We start from the raw sequence: 18,221 nt of genomic DNA on the forward strand, positions 1-18,221 counted from the left end.
CTAGAGTGCACGCCCAAGTGATGTGCGTACTCCCGTGGCCTCCCCCGAGCGCTCCGTGTCAGCCCCATTCCTCATGCTGCCACGGGGGCCGGCAGGTGCAGCTCTTGTCAGCCTGGCCTGTCCAATGTAAACTCCACCCCGTCCTTCACCTGATTATCCTAGCAGCCATTATTACCTTTATCTGTTACTTCATTAAGGATTAATTATCCATCTCTAGCATTCTTCCTGCATTTATTATGTGTGATTCTTCTTCAGCTTTGATTATCCTGCAATGAGTCTAAATAAGAGGCAGGATCAAGGCCTGACGTCTCGCCTCTTATTTATCAATTAGTATGTTATGATTTGGTTGCTTAGCAACCTCAGAGATGACCTGTGAAGTTTGTGGGATGGGGTTTTTTTCAGTATTACTGTGGACTCATGGCTTTGTATACGTTTGCTTGCTTTTACCCGTGGCAGCCAGTGTTCCGATGCTCAGCTCTCCGTGCTGTGTCCCTGACCCGCACTAAATCAAGGTGTGGGGAAGTTGATGAGGTTTGAGGCCTTTAAGAAATGCAAAAAGTGCTCCAACGAACAGGAGGAAAGGATATGAGCGGGGGTGGGCTCAGCAGAGCACACTAGGAAGCGTTCAGGGAGGTGGGCTGGCTGACAGTGGGGCAGCAGGACGAGAAGCAGGTGTTCTCAGGAGCGGCCGTGGCCACTGGAACGTCCCTGGGGACTTCCCTGAGTAGGAGTGAAGAGCCGGTGCTGCAGTGCAGCGGGCAAAGCCACCTCTGTGACGCCAACATCCCATATGGGCCCTGATTGTATCCCGGCTGCTCCACTTCCCATCCAGCTCCCTGCTAATGTGCCTGGGAAGGCAGCAGAAGATGGCTCAAGTGTTCGAACCCCTGCACTTGTGTGGGAGACCTGGAGGAAGCTGACCTGAACCAACCTTGGCTCTTGTGACCATCTTGAGACTGAAATGACAGATCAAAGATCTTTGTGTTTGGCCTCTTCTCTTTGTAAATCTTTTAAATAAATATTTGGGCCCAGCACGGTAGCCTAGTGGCTAACATCCTCACCATGCACTCCCTGGATCCCATATGGGCGCCAGTTCTAATCCCGGCAGCCACACTTCCTATCCAACTCCCTGCTTGTGGCCTTGGAAAGTAGTCAAGGATGGCCCAAAGCCTTGGGACTCTGTACCCCCGTGGGAGACTTGGAGCTCCTGGTTTCAGATCAGCTCAGCTCCGGCTGTTGCAGCCACTTGGGGAGTGAATCATCAGACAGAAGATCTTCTCTGTCTCTCCTCCTCTCTGTATATCTTACTTTCCAATAAATATAAAAATAAATCTTTAGAGAAAAAAGAAAACAGGAAGAAAATTAGATGTTTACAATGCCATGAAGTTAAACAACAGCTACTGATGGCCAGTGTGTCGCTGAAGAAATGAAAATCAAGAACCTTCTTGAAGAAAATGATGCTAGTGAAAGACCTGTGAGTCAGTGAAGAATTTAATATGAGAAAAAGTAAAAATAAAAATATCAAAATCTGTGAGATATAGTTGATTTTGAGGCTTTTCGTTTGAGGAGATGCATAGTAACTGTGCAGTGGAGACTGTCATATCCAGATGTGAGGATACAACGCAGTATGCATCTCTCCTTCCAGACAAAGATGGACTCCCAATGAAACTGTTAACTCTGTCCTGACAGTAGGATGCTGGCCTCTCTGCCATTGTCCAAGTGATGGACCTGTGAGCGTGTGTGAAGAACTACACTATAGTAATAATATAGGGGAGCTCAGCGGGGATGGTAAAGGGAATCCCAGAGCCTGGGGAACTGTATCATAACATAGTCAGAATTTTAAAACGGGGAAGGAAAAGCAGTAGGAAGCAACAGCAAAACCACAGGAGTAATTGCAGGGACAATCAGAGAACGGATGCTGAGTGACACACAGGATGGTCTCACAGCATCTGCTCCCAAGGCAAGGTCGGTGATGGGCGGCTGCCGCGACGGGCAGCTGCGCTCAGCACAGCACCACTTCACTCGTTGATGTTTGGTTTTGTTTTTTTAACTTTTACATTTTCAAGTAATTTTAGATTTAGAGAAAAGTTGTAAAGAATAGTGCAGGCTTTCCATATACCTCTTACCAGCTTCCCCAATGTGAGCACAACCAGTGGCCATATGGGATCCCGGCACGTGCAAGGTGAGGACTTTAGCCATGAGGCTACTGCGCCAGACCCACAGACCTTCTTGAGGAGCTGGTTAAAGACTTTGGGAAACTGTTTAATAAAAGCTAAAGACTGATGGAAGTTGTCTTCAAGAAAGAAGTATCTCTTTCACTGTGACCTTTTCACCAAGACTGAAAGTGGAAAAGCTCTGGGGAAGAATTTGCTTTTGCAACCAATCACTGGTTGAAAGTGAAGCTGCCAAAGCTGGATGAGTGAACAAGGGAGCCCCTGGCCTCACGGAGTCCTGTAAGAGGAACGACAGACGGCGGAGCAAGTCACCAGGGTGATGGCGTCTGCCAGGCGGGTGGACAGGTGACGATGCCTGACATGCTGGCTTCATGTGCGGGGGAGGACAGATGACTGGGCAAATCGCTGGCATGAGAGTGTCCAGCAGGTGGGAGGATGGGTCGCTGGGCAAGACACGGGGGTGACGTGGCCCCACGGGTGGGAGGATGGGTGACTGGTCACTCATGTGATGAGGTTGTGGGTGAGAGGATGGATGACTGGGAGGTCACTGACACGTGGGGCCTGTAAGTGGGAGGATGAGTGAGTGGGGAGCCAGCAGCCTGGTGGGGTCCTATAGGAGAGAGGACTGGTGACTGGGGAGTCAGTGGCCTGTGGGTTCCTGTAAGTGGGAGGATGGGAGACTGGTCACTCATGTAATGAGGTTGTCCGTGGGAGTATGGGTGATTGGGGGGTCAGTGGGAAGCTAAGTAATGGGGCCAACTCACTGTCCCACAGGAAGGGGCGTCAGGCCCTGGAGGTTATACCCATGCTGTGGAAACAGGCCCTGGGATGTTGCCACTGGATGCACCTGCGTGCTAGGCAGCCCGAACACACACATGCGTGCCCTGACTGTCAAACAACCCAAGGTCATGTGTCTCCCGCTGAGATTGTTTCTCCCTCTCTCTCTTTTTTTTTTTTTCTGAATGGAAAACAGCAATTTCCTTCATCTCTTGGTATTGCGGATGATCATATGCTGATAAATTAGCATGAGCACCATTGCTTCATTTTATTTTAAATAAGACCCAAAGAAGTATACTGTTCTCATCCTAGAAAAAAATAGCTATCTTGTCTTTAATATTACTCTTTCCTAATATGCACAATCAGCCATCGGTATGGTGATGACATATAAAGATAACCACCAACCCACTGTCAGATCAAGGCATGCATTTTAATACATTTTATGGCCAGGCATCCAGACTTGTCCAGTTGTTGAGTAAGTGGCTACCTTTCTTTTTCTCTCTTTCCTTCTCTCCCTCCCCCATCTCTCTTTCTTTCTACATTCACAGATTTATATAAAGAGCAGAGGGACAAAGACACAGGCTTTTCCACCCATTAGTTTACTTCCTAAATGGCTGCCAACAGCCAAGGCTGCACCAAGATGAAGCCAGGAGCCAGTAACTCCATCCAGAAACTTCAGTGTGGGTGGCAGGAAGCTGAGTGCTTGGGCTGGTACCCACTGTCTCCCAGGTACACTGGCATCAGGCTGGATTGGAAGCTCAGGGTAGCCAGGACTAAAACCAGGCACTCCAGCTGGGGAGTGAGCATCCCAAGCAGGGGTTTAACCTGCTGTGGCATCCATATGGCATGCTGGCACTTGAGGGTGGAAGATTATCCAGTTGAGCTATCACACTGGCCCCAAGATGACTTATTTTAAATATATTTTGATAACACTCATTTTCTGAAGCTTTTTAGCCATTTCTGTTTTTTTTTCTTTTGAGAATGGTATGTTGCTTTTATGTATCCATGTTGATGTTTTGCATATCTGAATTGATAAAAATGGACTAAATGCTAATAACGCTTTGGTAGATGTTTTACAACTGTTTCTCCCAGACTTTTGGTAGTCCCTGGTTAACTCCTAGCTTTATTTCAGATTCGTATGTGGTCAAGTACACTCGTCCTTCCCCTTGGCTTGCTAGAATAGAATTTTCTTCTGATGCTTTTACAGACCTTTAATCTATTGGGGATTCATTTTGTACTCGATGGGAGTATAGAGATCAGATTTGTCCAATATGGCCCTCCAGTTGTGCATCGCCATTTTTCAAGTCTCGTGTTTCTATCCTCGTAGTTTGAAGTGTTCCTTTGTCACATACTCCGTGTCTCCCACCAGGTCCACAGATTTGTTCTTGCTTTGGTGTCACACTGTTCATTAATCTAGCTGTTTGGTGTGGCATCACATGTTGGACAAAAGCCATCTCAGACTGTAGATGGCTAGAGAAAAAAAAGCAAAAAAAGAAAAAAGAAAACAAGGCAGATGGGTTTGCTGTGCATTGTAGTGTGGTCAAAAGATCGAAGCACCAGGTCTGAGCGACCTAAAACGTCCCCCTTCTACGCCTTGCTGCCCACCTGTGAACTGTCATGTGGGTGGGGCTGTGCAGTGTCAGGTCCCTTTCTGGATAAATGGCCTCAGACATCCCGGGGGCTGGACTGGCCCTTCTGATGAGGATGACTAGGCAGGGCCTTCACATATCTGACAATTGTTGCAGTGACTGTCGTTGGCATCCCCAGGGCTGCCAGAAGAGTTGTCTTGGAATGAAGCAAGCAGTGAGGTGGAGGACTCCGGGGTTAAAGTGCTGACAGCACAGCCCTGTTGGGGCCTCGTGGACTCCAGTGAGGCAGGGGCTGAGCTGACAGCTCTCTTGCTTCATAAAAAGGGAGTGTTTTAGATAGTCGCTCACTTAGGCATTCTGTGGCCCCATGACTGCTGTGTCTGTTGATGGTTTGTTAACAGTGAGGTGGAAGGTCATGTCTGGAAGCCGCTCTGTCCCAAGCTGCAGGTGATCCAGGCCCAGCAGGAGCATCAGGTGTTCAGTGAGAGCTACCAGCTGCCCTGCTGGCTACTCAGCAACATGTGGCTGACTGCCACCCCAGGCCAACCACAGTACCCAAATCTTCATAATGCCCACAGATATATATATTTAATTTTAACAATTTATTTGAACGGCAGTATGACAAAGAGAAAAGAAGATGGAGAATCCATCTGCTCATTCCCACCTCCCATACCCACAACAAGTCGAAGCCAAGAACCAGGAGCTCCAGGCCGGCTTCCCACCGGTGGCAGGAGCCCACTCACTCGGGCCATTGTCTGCTGCTTCCCAGGGTGCACCTTCGCAGGAAGCTGGACTGGAGGGGGAGGCGGGACTCGATCCCAGGTAGTTTGATATGAGAAGCAGGCATCCCCAAGCGGTGGCCCTTTTCCACACTTGAGATTGGTGCCAGGAAATGTGAAAAAGCCAACTGAAGTCCATCTGTGTAGACTGAGTGCAGTTCAGATCCAATTCCAAAGACCTGTGCAGCTCTTCCACTGCCCCCAATCCCAGTATCAGTCAGCCCCACTGCTGCATTACCTCAGGCCTCCTCCGGCTCCCCATATGGCAGATCTGTGACCTTGTGGCATGGCGGTGTACCTTCGGAAGCACACACCTGCATTTGCATTTGCTGAGACAGCTTCTCCCTCCCGCACCTGCTGAGTGAGTGATGCTAGGCCCCGCCCACTGCCCTCTCCAGAAGCTTGGAGGTGAAGACACTTTCCTGGGGGGGCGGGAATGCAGCCACCGCCTCACAGGCACATCCTTCTGCAGTCAGCAGTCAGCCCTGGAGCTCCTGTTTCCTGGCAGTGCCACTCCGTGACAGCTGCAGCCCCAAAGACGGTCTCCCACAGGCAGCAGTTAACTCCTGCCAAACAGTGCCAAGGCTGTGCAGCTTTGAGTGCCTACTGGGGCCGTGTCCACGACGGGCAGGTCACAGCGAAACAAGATTCCCTTTAAGGGCACTGCATACTTGAAATGTATTGCAAAGCAAAGGTGTTGTGGTGCAGTGGGTCAAGACACCGCCTGGGACACCCACACCCTATAGCCAAGAGCCTGGGTTCAAGTTCCACAGCCAGCTTGTCACTAAAGCACCTAGCCAGGTGCTGGTCCCTGGGCTGCGTCCCTGGCACCCACGTGCTTCACCTGGGATCAGTCCTACCTCTTGGCTTTGACCTGACCTGGCTCCAGCTGCCTCTCTCTGTCACTCAGCTATTCAAAAAAATAATTTTTTAAATGTATATGCAAGATGCTGGGATCAGACTGGGGGCCTTGGTGAATTTGTAGAAAGCATCTCATCTCGCAGGGAGCAAGCTGTGATTCCATTCAGAGAGATCCTGCGGCCAGCAGTTCTCCGGCCTGGCTGTGTCTCGGAATCCCCCCCCACCCCGGGAGTTTTTAAAAACCCCGTAGTTTATGACAGAGAGGGAGCTTGGCCCAGTGATCAGGACTGTGGTTAACATGTCTACATTGCACACCGAGGAGCCCGGGCTCTGCACCTGGCCTGGGCCCTGGCTCCTGGCAACAGCTAGAAGCCAACCTGGCTCCAAGAATTGGGTTCCTGCTACCCACGTGAGAAACTTAGGTTGAACTCCTGGCTCCCGGCCTCAGCAAGCGTTCAGGGAGGGAGCCAGCACGTGGGGGCTCCGCCCTCCCTCACCTATCTACACCTCTCAAAGAGAGTAAGTCCTGATGGGACTGGCGCGATGGCTCAACTGGCTAGTCCTTTGCCGGCGAGTGCCGGCATCCATGTGGCCACTGGATTGCGTTCCAGTTGCTCCATGTCCAGCTACTTGCTTGGATAACTGGCCATGGGACCCTATGCCCATGTTCTGGGCGCTGGTTCCTGGCTTCAGATCAGCTCTGCCCCAGAGTGAACCAGCAAATGGAAGGTCTTTCTCTCTCCTTCTCTCTGTAAATCTGCCTTTCCAATGAAATAAATCGATCTAACAAATAAGAAATCCTGACGCCCAGACCACTCCCCGTTTATTCACAGGCTGGAAGGGCAGGACCCTCAGCCCAAGGACAGCTGATGCACATCACCGGGTTACAGAAGAACGTGCTCAAAGCTGAGTGCTGCAAGCTCCTCCAGGCTGGAGTTCTGCCTGTTGCTGATGAACAAATCTCTCTATTGGTTATCCCCCTTGCCTGCCACATTCGGGGCTAGGCCAAGATGAAGCCAGGAGTAAGAGCTCCATCCCAGTGCACTACAGAGCAGGCATGAGCCATCAGCTGCCGCTTGTCAGGGCGCACAGTGGCAGGGAGCCGGACCAGAAGCAGGACTCCCCGGATGCGTGCATCTCAGCTGGCAGTTAAACCCACCAGCCCTAGCCTATTTTTAATAGGGTACTAAGATATGGGGTAAAGAGATTTTTTTCTATTAAAACATACTTTAGATCTTAAGACCTGGGCTTAATTATGGAAAATGCCATTTTGTGATAGCTTCCTGGAAAGGGCCTTAAGACTTTCTGAGCTCTGAGGGCAGGGCAGTGGGGGAGGGGGCTGGTCAAGAGGAGAGGGCCAGGGATGCGGCTGGACAGGGTTTTCAACTCCGCAGTGTGATAAACATATACCACCTATGTCTTATTTTAATAAGCATGCAAACAAAAAAGGCTTGCCTCTTCAGGTGATTTACTTCCAAGGAAACAAGCTTAGAAATCGGGGTCTGCCTGTCCCTACCCCCTCACGCGTGGGAGGTGGCGGTCAGTGCCCCTGACCTACCTGGTGGCCGCCGGATGCCACGTTACAGCCTCACAGCTCACTCAAGCCACTCCCACAGTTTCCCAACGTGCTGAGGCTGCTGGGAAATAGAAACCTTCCCGAAGCAGGGGGAGGGGTGGAATCTTTGGCCACGAGGCCTGGACTCCATATCGTGACCCAGTAAATACTGCACAGCAGGCTGGAACTCACGGACGGTTTATTGCTTTAAGTAACTAAAGAAAGAAAAGAAACAGGATGCTGTTTCGGTCAGCACAAGCTGGCATTCCCTCTCCAGGTGCATCTACTTAAAGCCTTCACAGTACTCTCTGGACCGCAGAAACAAGGGATGCCTACAGCATACATGGGTAACAAGTTGGCCAATGAGAACACCAACGGGAACAGCACACGCGGGCACCCAGGCCGGATGCCCCGAAAAAAATGTGTGTTCCTAGGCTGGGCTGAATACAAATACAAAACCTTTAAAAAATGTTTTTGGCATTAATACACGGAACACTCTGTTGCACTCCCTGCAGCAGCAGGTGCACACACAAAATTACCTCTTCATCAGCACGTGACCAGGATCTACAGGACTATCTGGAGAGAAGCTGGGGGCTGGGCAACTCCTCTCCCCAGCGTCATTTTCTTCACCAAAGCAGCAGGGTCTGAGGGGTTCAGAGGCAGAGAAGGAGGCAGCCCGTGGGGCTCCAGGGATGGTTACAAGTCACCAAGCAGCTGTGGAAAGCAGCCGGGCACGGGCACTGCCCCCCCCCCCCCCGCAGCCTTGGGAAAGAGTCTTGGGTTTCCAGCCAGGGAGGTACATGGATTTGGCCCAAATATGCCCTGGAGTCGGGTGTTGGGAAGAGGGGGGGCCAACACACACAGGCACCAGGTGGCCCAGACCCTCCAGCAGAACTGGGCCTCTGACCCCCAAGGTCTAGGAAAAAGAAAAAAATCAAGCTGACCCCGTGCACTGTCACACGTGGCCATTAAGACACCTTTGGAACAGAAGCACAGAGACTTAACACTGTCAGGGGTGTGGCCTTGGGGAGCCCAAGGACAGCATCCAGCAGAGGTCAAGCTGAAGTTTATCAACACGCCAGAGAAGACTGCTGAGCCTGCGCCAGCCCAGCCGGCCTCCGCACAAGAACCCCGGCCTCAGTTTGCCTCTGCCACGATGGGCTCTGCGGGAACCTCCTCGGCGCCCCCGTCGGGGTGCCCGGCGCTCCCCCCCACCGGAGCCCTGCAGTGGCCAGCAGGGCCGTTCTGCAGGGCTTCCCCTGACCCTGGCCTGTCTCCCTCCGCCTGCTGGCCGGGGCTCCTCATCCGCTCCGAGGCGCTCCTCTCCTGCTGCGGGCCCAAGACGCAGTTGCCCACATCTCCGGCTTTGAAAACGCAATCCTCCGAAGCCTTATCCGTTTCTTCTGCTTGCCGCTTGTCCCTGGCTCTGAGTCTCCCTTTGGACCGCCGCAGGTGCCGCTCCTCTCGTGAGAATCGCCACTGAAACTGTTAGGCAGAGAGGAGCAGGTGAGCAGAGTGGCCCCTGGGATTTCCATCTTCCCCGGAAGGCTAATGGCGTCACACCCACAACCCTCCCCATGGCAGCGCGCTCATCTCTGACACCATCCCCACCAGCCAGACTCTTCCAAAGCTGCTGTTTGGGGGTACACTCGGCCTGTGGCCAGCAAACTTCCCTCTGGGCATGGCCAGAGTTCCTGCCACCCACACACTCCACAGGCCAGCGGTGCCTCATCCCTGCCCCCAGCCATGGTGCCCACCTCAGCCAGCGCTACAGTACATGTGTTCTTCTAGGTGTGTGTGTGATAGTTGTCCAAGAGGAGGTCAGGTCGTTTTAGTTTTGTTGGACGAGTAGCAGGCTGGTTTTGGCTAAGAGGCCTCAACATTGAACTGTCAAGGGGATGCCTAATCCTCAGGTCCAAGTTCCAGCCCATGCACTCAGTCAGTCCCCCTGGGGCACGTTCACAGACTACCAGACAGCTCCCAAGTTCCTCATCTCCAAAGTGGTTGTCTCTGACCCCAAGACTGGGTGGGCGCACACCTGCAGGGGCCCCACCCACACAGAACTGATGCAAAACAGCGCCCCCTGTAGGCTGTGAGGAAGACATGGAGGACGCTCCCACAAGCACCAGACTTTCCATCTGCGAAGCCCTGGGGATGTGAACAGAGCCCGGATCAGGCTTCCCGGGGCTGCTCTAGCTGACTGAAGCCACAGACCCCACGGGGGCCCTCGGGATGCCTGGCTGCATCCCCTCCCTGGAGCAGATCCCACTTTGCTGGTCTGAGGGAAGACAACAGGAGACCACAGTGGGGAAAGGAGCCTGTGGCAGGCACACCGGCTACTTGCTGCAGCAAGGACCAGGGAAGCTGGGTGGGAAGCAGCTCGGCCCCCTCTCCCGAGTCACCACAGGGAAGTCAGCCACGCCCAACACCTCCAAAGGCTGCACTGCTTTTTCTGTGTCTGCAGATGGGGCTGTGGGCGAATGTCACACCTTGCTGAATCCCTCCAGGGGCACCATTAGTGCTGGTCTGCAGATGAGCAAGTAGGTAGTTTCTTCCCTTCAGTGTCAACACTTGACTGAGTTCCTATGTCCCAGGCTCAGAAGCCAGATTCTTCAACAACTACCCGTTGAGCTCTAACTTCAATCCAGGCTGCAGCGTCATGGCGGAAGTGGGCAGTTAGCTACACTGAGGTGAGCTGGGACTCCTGTGCTGCTCCCAGGTAACCCGGATAGGCTCGTCCTAGTCATGGACGCCAACTGCACCCTGCTAGGCTGAAGGCCGGCAGAGAACTCTTCCAGGAAGTGTGACTGCTGCACTTCCTCTCCCTCTCTGTCTCTCTGTCTCTCTCTCTTGGAGCACCCAACACAGACCAAGTGCTGCATAGGACCACCTTGAACTTATTGAAATGAGGCAAGACAGGAAGAGCCAGAGGCCCCGGGGCTTGGGAGCTATCACTGACTATCAGGAAAGCCAGTCCTGCTTGCTGACAGCAGCTCTGCATGACCACCCTTAAGATGCCCTGCCTGCCCCAGTCCAGTGTCCCCCGACGTGTCCCCCTAAGAGGTCAGACCTCCTTCCCACTCTGGGGACAGCACCTACTCTGCATACCCGGGAGTGGTGACACCACGTCTTCCTCTTCGCAGTGTTTGCCAGGGAACCTTATGCGTGTCGACTGCTCAGTGTCACTCCATGATGGCTTAGCGACAACGTGTGGCAGATGTAGCTGGCAAGGTAGCTGTTGCCTGTCACATCACCCCTCGCAGCCTGCACAAACCCTCCCCCAGTCTGCAGCCTGCCAGGCTCCACGTCCCCACCCCGCAGCCCACGGACACAGCATCCAAGAGTGGGCAATGTGGAAGATGGGCCCCAGGCCTGAGGAGCTGGGCAGTGCAGGGAGCGCTGCCCGAGAGTGTGGCCTCGGCCATCATCAAACACAGAGCAGCTCGACACAGGTGACCCTGACGTGGGCTTCATGATCACGTGACTCATCATGGAAACCACTCAGGGAAAGCACCCACAGGCTGCAAAGCCTGTGGCCACACAGCCTCCAGGTCACCTGGTACATGGGGCGGCCTGCCTCGACTTTAGAAAACAAAGAACCCTCAGAAGAGCCAGTGTCCTCTGCAGCTGTGCCTGGTGGCCAGCTCGCCCGAGGTGCACCTTGGGGAGACTCACGGCCACAAAGCCAGGGCGGGCCTTCGTCTACACCACCAGCTGTCACTTGGGGCCCCCTGGCTGGGGCCTGTCAAGATCTCTGCTGAGATCAACAAACTGCTGATGACCCAAAGGCAGGTCAGCGCTCTGGCCGGCGTCTAGTAAGACCAAGCCGCTGAGAGGCCGGCCAGGGGACCGAGCCAGCCCCAGACTGGTCTGATGCAGCTGATTTTGTGCACCTGCTGGTCCAGCAAAGACAACTTGGTGCATCTACTGCTTGCAGTCTGGGGTAAAGGGCACCTGGGGGGGACAACAGAGCCCGTCCCTGACCCTCCAGCCAGCCTCTCCATAGCCCCAGCACCCTGTTCACAAGCCGCACGTGGGACTCGGGAGTCCCTGAAGTTCTGTGGGCCCAGGGAAGCCAGAGCAGGCTGCCATCCAGCACTGCAGGACAGGGGCAGGCAGGAGGAGGCCCCGCCCAGGGAAGCCCGGGCCTCTTACCTTTGATTCCTTCTTCTTGAGTTTCTGAGGTAGACAGGGTCTCTGGAGGAAGACGATCTGCTTGGTAGACACACTGCCCTCCCTGCAACACATGGCATCAAGAATGGACCAAACAACAGACAGAAGGACCCCAGACCTGACGCGGACGCCGCAGTGCCTCAGCACAGATGCAGCCCCCTCCTCCCTCCCAGGCATGGAGGTTAAATTCGGGTGGCGCCTGGCTCAATACCCCTACCCAGGCTTTCAGCTTTGCCACCTCTGATGCCCTATTAAAGCCCTATGTGTGTCTCTGCCCAGTCAGCTCCCAGCGGGGAACTGCCCATCCTTGACAGGAAGTGACAGCTGCATATCAGCCTAGGAGGACACATGGCTGCTGCGGCAGGTCTCAAAGGGGCAGGGCCTCATCCTGATCCGTGCTTGGGGATGCTGCCATTAGGCAGGTCGGCACATGAGGACCCGTGCCATCAGCTTAGTCCTCCAGCCATGCCATGACAGATGGGGCGGAGGCAAGGCAGACTCAGGTCCCAGCTACAGGAGTGGCTCACGTGGGCTGTTGGCCATGGTGGTGCTCCAGGCAAGCTGTGGGACAGTGGTACGCATGACCCTAGCTGTGACCTCACCTTACGGGAAGTGCTGGCTCCTTCCAGAAGGACGGGAGCACATGGGCTATCTTTAGAGCGATGGTGACACTGCAGAGGAGACTAGCAATTTGGCCCAACTCCACCCTCCAACGGACTTTCTAAAATCTGGGCCCTGTCTTCTGGCCACAGCGACAGTGCTGTATTTGGCCATACATCTCATGCACTAACATCTGATCTGTACCGATTCTGTGCCAGCTGCCAGACTGGGCGACTGCACGCAGTGACTCGCCAAGGCTCACTACAGTGCTCCTAGGAAAACGAGCCTGGGGCAGGAGCGGGTACAATGAGCATGCACACACCACCTTCCTGGTTCCACGTTCTCTATGCCCCACCAGGACAGCTCAGGGAGCACCACAGCGGGCACACAAAAGGATTCCCCAGTCACAGTGACTGCCGGAGCCAGGGCAGACAGCTGTGGACCAGCTGGGGCTGCTCCCTGCCCCCATCCACGGCATGTCCCGGGCGCTGGACACCGGCTCCGGGCACTTTTCTCCCTCAGTCAAGGTGACAGCGAGTGGCACACTTGGGGCTTGGGTCCAAGTGTTCAGGCCTCAGATCAAGGGTTCCACTCACTCAGCCACAATGCGCTGTGCCTGCAGACATGCAAGCTGAGAAGTGGGACAGCAGGTCCCCGGGGCTGTGGGGCCTAAGGAGGCTAGGCTGGCTCCTGCAGGTGCACAGCCCCACTGGGGCCCAGAAGCTGAAGGCAATCATGTCAGAGGAAACAGCACACATTGCCCCGTCACTCTCCACTCGCACACACCTAGCCTCATCCTGTCCATCGCCCTGCAGTTGAGGATGGGCAGCGGGGCTTGGACAACCATGGGAGCAGGCACCTGATCACGTCAGTGGCCAGGTCCACGAGAAAGGCCTGACTGTACATTAATGTCCTCAGGCCCAGGCTGTGACACTTACTGGCTGGACGTGACTGAACCTCAGTTTATTCATCATATTGCTGCTCAAATCTCTACAAGGGGATTAGAAGGACTGCATAAGTGAGCAAACCCACAACATAGGCGGCCAGCTGCCGAGGCTCAGCCATGACCAGATTCCCAGGCAGAGTGGAGGGTGAGACAGCCAAAGGTCTAAACCTGCGAGGAAGACCACGGTAAGACCCAGGCCGCCTCCCGGGGACCAGTGCTGTGACCTCGGCCAAGTCCCTGAACCTCACGTGCCTCGGCTTAATTTTCTAAAACTCCAGCTCATAGGACTGTGTGTTTCCTTCAGAGGACTAAGTAAGACTTCATAGCAAAGTGCTCGCCCCGTCCAGCACAGGCTGGGTGCTGGATCTCTCCTGCCCTTGCGGGCCCCTGGGCATGTCACCTGCTGGGCTGCCACGGGGGCAGACAGGTGCAGGGGTGCTCCAGGAGGCGATGAGGGAGGTGATGTCCTGGTTCTGTTAGCTCCCAGCTGGAGCCGTGAGGTGAGGGACCACAGGCGACGGTGGCCCGAAGTGCTTGCTGGGAGCAGCGCCTAGCACACAGCAGCTGTGCTCTGATGTCAGGGACAAGCCCTGTGTTACCTGGTTGTCTTGATGACGGGGGTCGGTAGCACACAGGTGAGCTGCCAGCCGTAGGCCGCCAGCGAGTTCAGCAGGGGCACGTAGTCTGTCTGCACCTCGACGCCCTGGGGGGGAGAGGCCACCATCAGATCTGAAGGCCATGAGAGGCACCTGTTCCCTCCAACCCCGCAGAGCAGAGCAGAGGGCACCCCCAGGACTGGGCACAGGGCCCCGCCCTTCCTGAGTCCCTCCTGCTGGCACTGCCCTGGTCACTTGCAGAAGGAGGAGCTCTGTGGCTGTTTTATCCTGAGAACCCCACCCCCAACCTTGCATTCTTGGTTTAAAGGGAGGGGGGGCGGTGTGACATGCTCTCTTCAGCAAGGTTATGATTACTGTGGCCTATCAAGAATAACCTTACCACTTTATCAAGCACTGTGACAAGCCCGCCACAATCAGGCAGTAGCCATGGCAACCAGGACAAGCTTTGGCACCTCACAAAGCCGAGTGGCAGAATGGAGCCTTTCTATTGGCGGCTGCACGGGGTCGGGCGCTCTCCCCGGGCCCCTAGAGCTGCGAGACAATGAACGACGACCCTCCTGCCCAGACAAGCCTCACCCTTCCTATTTTACCACGTTTTGTCATAATCTTAAAGAGAAAAACGTCAGGATCTTTCCCTAAACAGTTCTCCCTGCTTGGTGTAAAAGATGTCAGGCAAACAGTGCAAAACCATACAGGCCAAAAGGACACAGGAAAACACGCCCAGGCAGAACCATGCTGGGGAGAGCGTCAGGTGCATCCACGAGAGTGGGCCTGTGCATGCCTCGGGCAAGCCCATAGGTTAAGCACAACAGGCAGGGGCCAGGAGCTCTGCACACCCAGCCTTGTGAGAGGGGCCTGACTTAATCAATGGTAAGCACCCAGGAAGGCTGGCCTGCGCACTCAGTGCTGAAGCCTCAGGATGGGGGTGCTTGCAGCACGTGGTCCGGGGAAGGCGCCTTCAAAGTCCATTAGCGGGGAGAGGTGGCAGGCAGCAGCTTCGCATGGCAGGCTCTTTAATCTGCTTTTCTGCGACACTTGATGAGAGGACAAGAAAGCAACCCACAGCACTCCAAAGCCAGCCTGCTCATCACACGGAGAGACATCTCATCCCGGGAGTGGGAGCAACATTTTAATTAACTCTCTACTCTCCCGCGGTGGGCGCATAATCTCCAATCACACCTCGGGTGTGAAAAGACCAGGCCATGTCCCATGGCTTTCCAACCTGCGCGGAAGGTGGCCGTTTGTACTTGTGTCTCTGGTTCGCTTTGTCCCCATCATTTCTGCAGTGGCTGTGAGGTGACAGCAGGAACACACAGCCCACGATACACCCCCATCCCTCCCAGTCATGCTGCAGACAGTCTGACAACTGGATGCGGGATGACCGGAAAATGCACGTGACCTTTGATCAGTTTTAAAATCTTCTAAACAAGGAAGGAATAAGGGGTGGATGGGTTCAAGGTCCAGAGAGACAGCCTGTATCCTCAGGGTCTGTCTGCATCTCCCAGCCCCAGCCCGTCCCTTCCATCCCCGAAAGCAACCAGCACGAAAAGCAATTTGAAAGAGAAGATTTGGCTGCTTGCACCTGACTGTGTGTAAAGAAGAATTCGGCTTCCTTTGTTCGAATGGCAGTTAGGAGTGGGTCTCCATCTCCCTTCCTGAGAACAGAGATGGGGCCGATCTGCCCCTGGTGCCCGAGGAGAAGGGCTGAGGCACTGGAGGGAAGAAGACTCCTACGGATACCATTTCTGCATGTTTTGTGAACTTGCTACCAAAGCATGAACGTCCAACATCTATATGACTATTATGTTATTGGTCAATTTCAGCTACTGATGGATTTCTACTGTGGAAATAAAACCTTAGCACACCCATCCACATTGGTCATCTCTCAGTGCCTCAAATAGTGATTGTGTAATTTTTAATGAAATCCAAAAAGTCGATGTGTTGAGAGCTGGCATTGTGGCCCAGCAGGTTGAGCCGATTCCTATCTGGGCTCCTGCCACCCGTGTGGGAGACGGGACGAAGCTCCAGGCTTTGGCCTGGCCCAGCTTGAGATGCTGCAGCCATTTGGGGAGTGAACCCACAGATGGAAGCTCTCTCTGTGCGTCTTTCCCTCCCTCTCTATAACTCTGCCCTTCATATAAAAATAATATTTTAAAACGAATTATTTGACCTGTTGTAACTTTATGGATGATGCTCAGTGTTGGGTCAAGTAACAGGTAGGAAGCATGCCTTCTTTTTAGTATAACCCTTTATTTTTTCGTTTTTTTTTATTATTAATTACGTTGCATTATGTGACACAGGTTCATAGGCTCTGGTAACCCTTTATTTTTTTCTGGAGTTAATCATTACCTCAACATTTTTCATCTGCCTGGATGGGCATGAACCCATAACTAATTGATTCCACGTGTACAATACAGTCAACCTCCCACCTATGCGAGTTTGTATCTAAGCATCCAAATATAGAAAACAGCTTTCAAAAAACTGAGCTTGTTCAGAATAGGTATTTTTTCTTTTGTCTCATTATACTCTAAACAATTTGCGTGGCATTTACCTTGTATTAAGTGTTATAAGTAATCTAGAGATGACGGCGAGCACGGGAGAGGACTGTGTGGGTTACATGAAATGCTATTTTATATAAGGGACTCAGCATCTGCAGACTTGGGCATCTGCAGGGGGTCCTAGGACCAGTGCCCAGAGGGTGCCATGGCACAGCTGCAGCTCTGTTCCATGCCCATCAGATGTCCCATGCGCCTGTGGACATCAGCTCCATCTGCTCCCCCGAGCTCTCCGAAGCCTTGCTCCAGTCCGGTCTGGCTGTCCTCCACCCCTGGGTTCTCCCTGCACTGGTGCTGACGGCCACCTCTTCTCTTCTGGTTTGCCTCTCAGTTTGCTGGAGCACATCCTCTGCCTGCTCGTAAGGAAGCAATGACCTAGAAGTCCCTAGAAGTTTCCTGAAGAAGTCCCCATCCTTCCCTTCACTCATGGTTTGGGTACAGAGAGCGATCCCATCTACTAATTAACTCCCCAAATGCCCACAATGTCCAGGGTAGGATTGGGGCCAAAGTCAGGAGCCAGAAACTTCATGCGAGTTGCAGGAATTCAATTAGTCAAGGCACTGGCAGAAGGCTGGAGCGGGAGCAGAGCTAGAACTGGAGGCAAGGCATTCCTGTCTAGGATGCAAGTGTCCCAACTGACCTCTTAACCAGTAAACCAATGCCCTGCCCAGGATTGTCAAGGACTGCTCCAGGAGGGGCCAGACGCTAAGCCTGCCACTGCGATAGCTTTTGTCATTGCTAATCCTTTGAGTATAAACTGTTGCATTGCTTTGGAAGTTTTGGGGATTTTTTTCCTCTCCAGGGAGTTCCAGAATTTCACAAGAATGTGACTTAATGTGGGTCATTTTTAGTAAAAGGACTGTTTACTTGATGGTCTCATAATCTCGGGATTCTTGTCCTTCAATTCCAAAAAGTGTTCTCCTTTTTCCCTTTGATAACTTTTCTCCCTCCGTTTTCTGTTTTCTTTCTGGACCTTTTGGTAAGGAAAAATTGGGGCCTGAAGCTTTCATGTTATTAACTTCTCCACTCCTATTTTCTTACTGTCTTTCCAGTTCCTCTTCTGAGAGTGTTCCTTCACTTTACGTTCCAGCTTTTAAATGAACATTTTGAAGACTCAAAAGCTTTTTCTTATTCCCTTATCATATCTTTTTCATAGCATCTTATTTTTGTTTTATGAATACACATCTTTTACCACTTGTAGTAGTAGCTTCTAATTTCTGCATTCTCTCTGTCATTACCAGGTCGCGAGTGACACGGAGGGGGACCAGGGGCTCTTACCACACCACCCTGGGTTGCAGCTCTGAAATTCGCCTCCCCGGCTCCATGGTGGCCTGTGCTTTGAGACCAGAGACTCTCCTTTTCTGCGGGAGCAAAGTGCTTGCAGCTCATCCAGGTGTGGTTTCACCGGGTCAGTGAGATTCCTCAATCTCGCTTTCTTTCTTCTTTCCTTCCTTCGTTTCTTTTTCCTCCTTTCTCTCTCTCATTAATCCTCATCAGACTTGGTAAATCTGTTCTTCAAAAGTCAATTTGGGGCCCAGCACCATAACATAGCGCCAGGATCCCATATGGGATCCTGCTTCCCATCTAGCTCCCTG

The 18,221-nt window shown here is 53.2% G+C and overlaps 1 protein-coding gene across 3 annotated transcripts in view; it reads right to left on the reverse strand.

Moving 5' to 3' along the window:
* Positions 1-7,919: 7,919 nt before the first annotated feature.
* Positions 7,920-18,221, reverse strand: part of RFTN1 (raftlin, lipid raft linker 1) — a 167,491-nt gene continuing 157,189 nt past the window's right edge. For all 3 annotated transcript variants that reach the window (XM_040963354.1, XM_040963337.1, XM_040963346.1), the window contains exons 8-10: positions 14,054-14,157; positions 11,891-11,972; positions 7,920-9,220 (exon numbers count right to left, since the gene is read on the reverse strand). In XM_040963354.1, coding sequence (XP_040819288.1) covers positions 8,873-9,220; positions 11,891-11,972; positions 14,054-14,157 — 534 coding nt within the window. In that variant the 3' untranslated portion in view covers positions 7,920-8,872. The remainder of the gene's footprint in view (positions 9,221-11,890; positions 11,973-14,053; positions 14,158-18,221) is intronic.

The sequence above is a fragment of the Ochotona curzoniae genome, unplaced genomic scaffold (assembly GCF_017591425.1).
Source record: "Ochotona curzoniae isolate NIBS_2020 unplaced genomic scaffold, NIBS_Ocur_1.0 contig_1302, whole genome shotgun sequence".
Taxonomy (NCBI): domain Eukaryota; kingdom Metazoa; phylum Chordata; class Mammalia; order Lagomorpha; family Ochotonidae; genus Ochotona; species Ochotona curzoniae.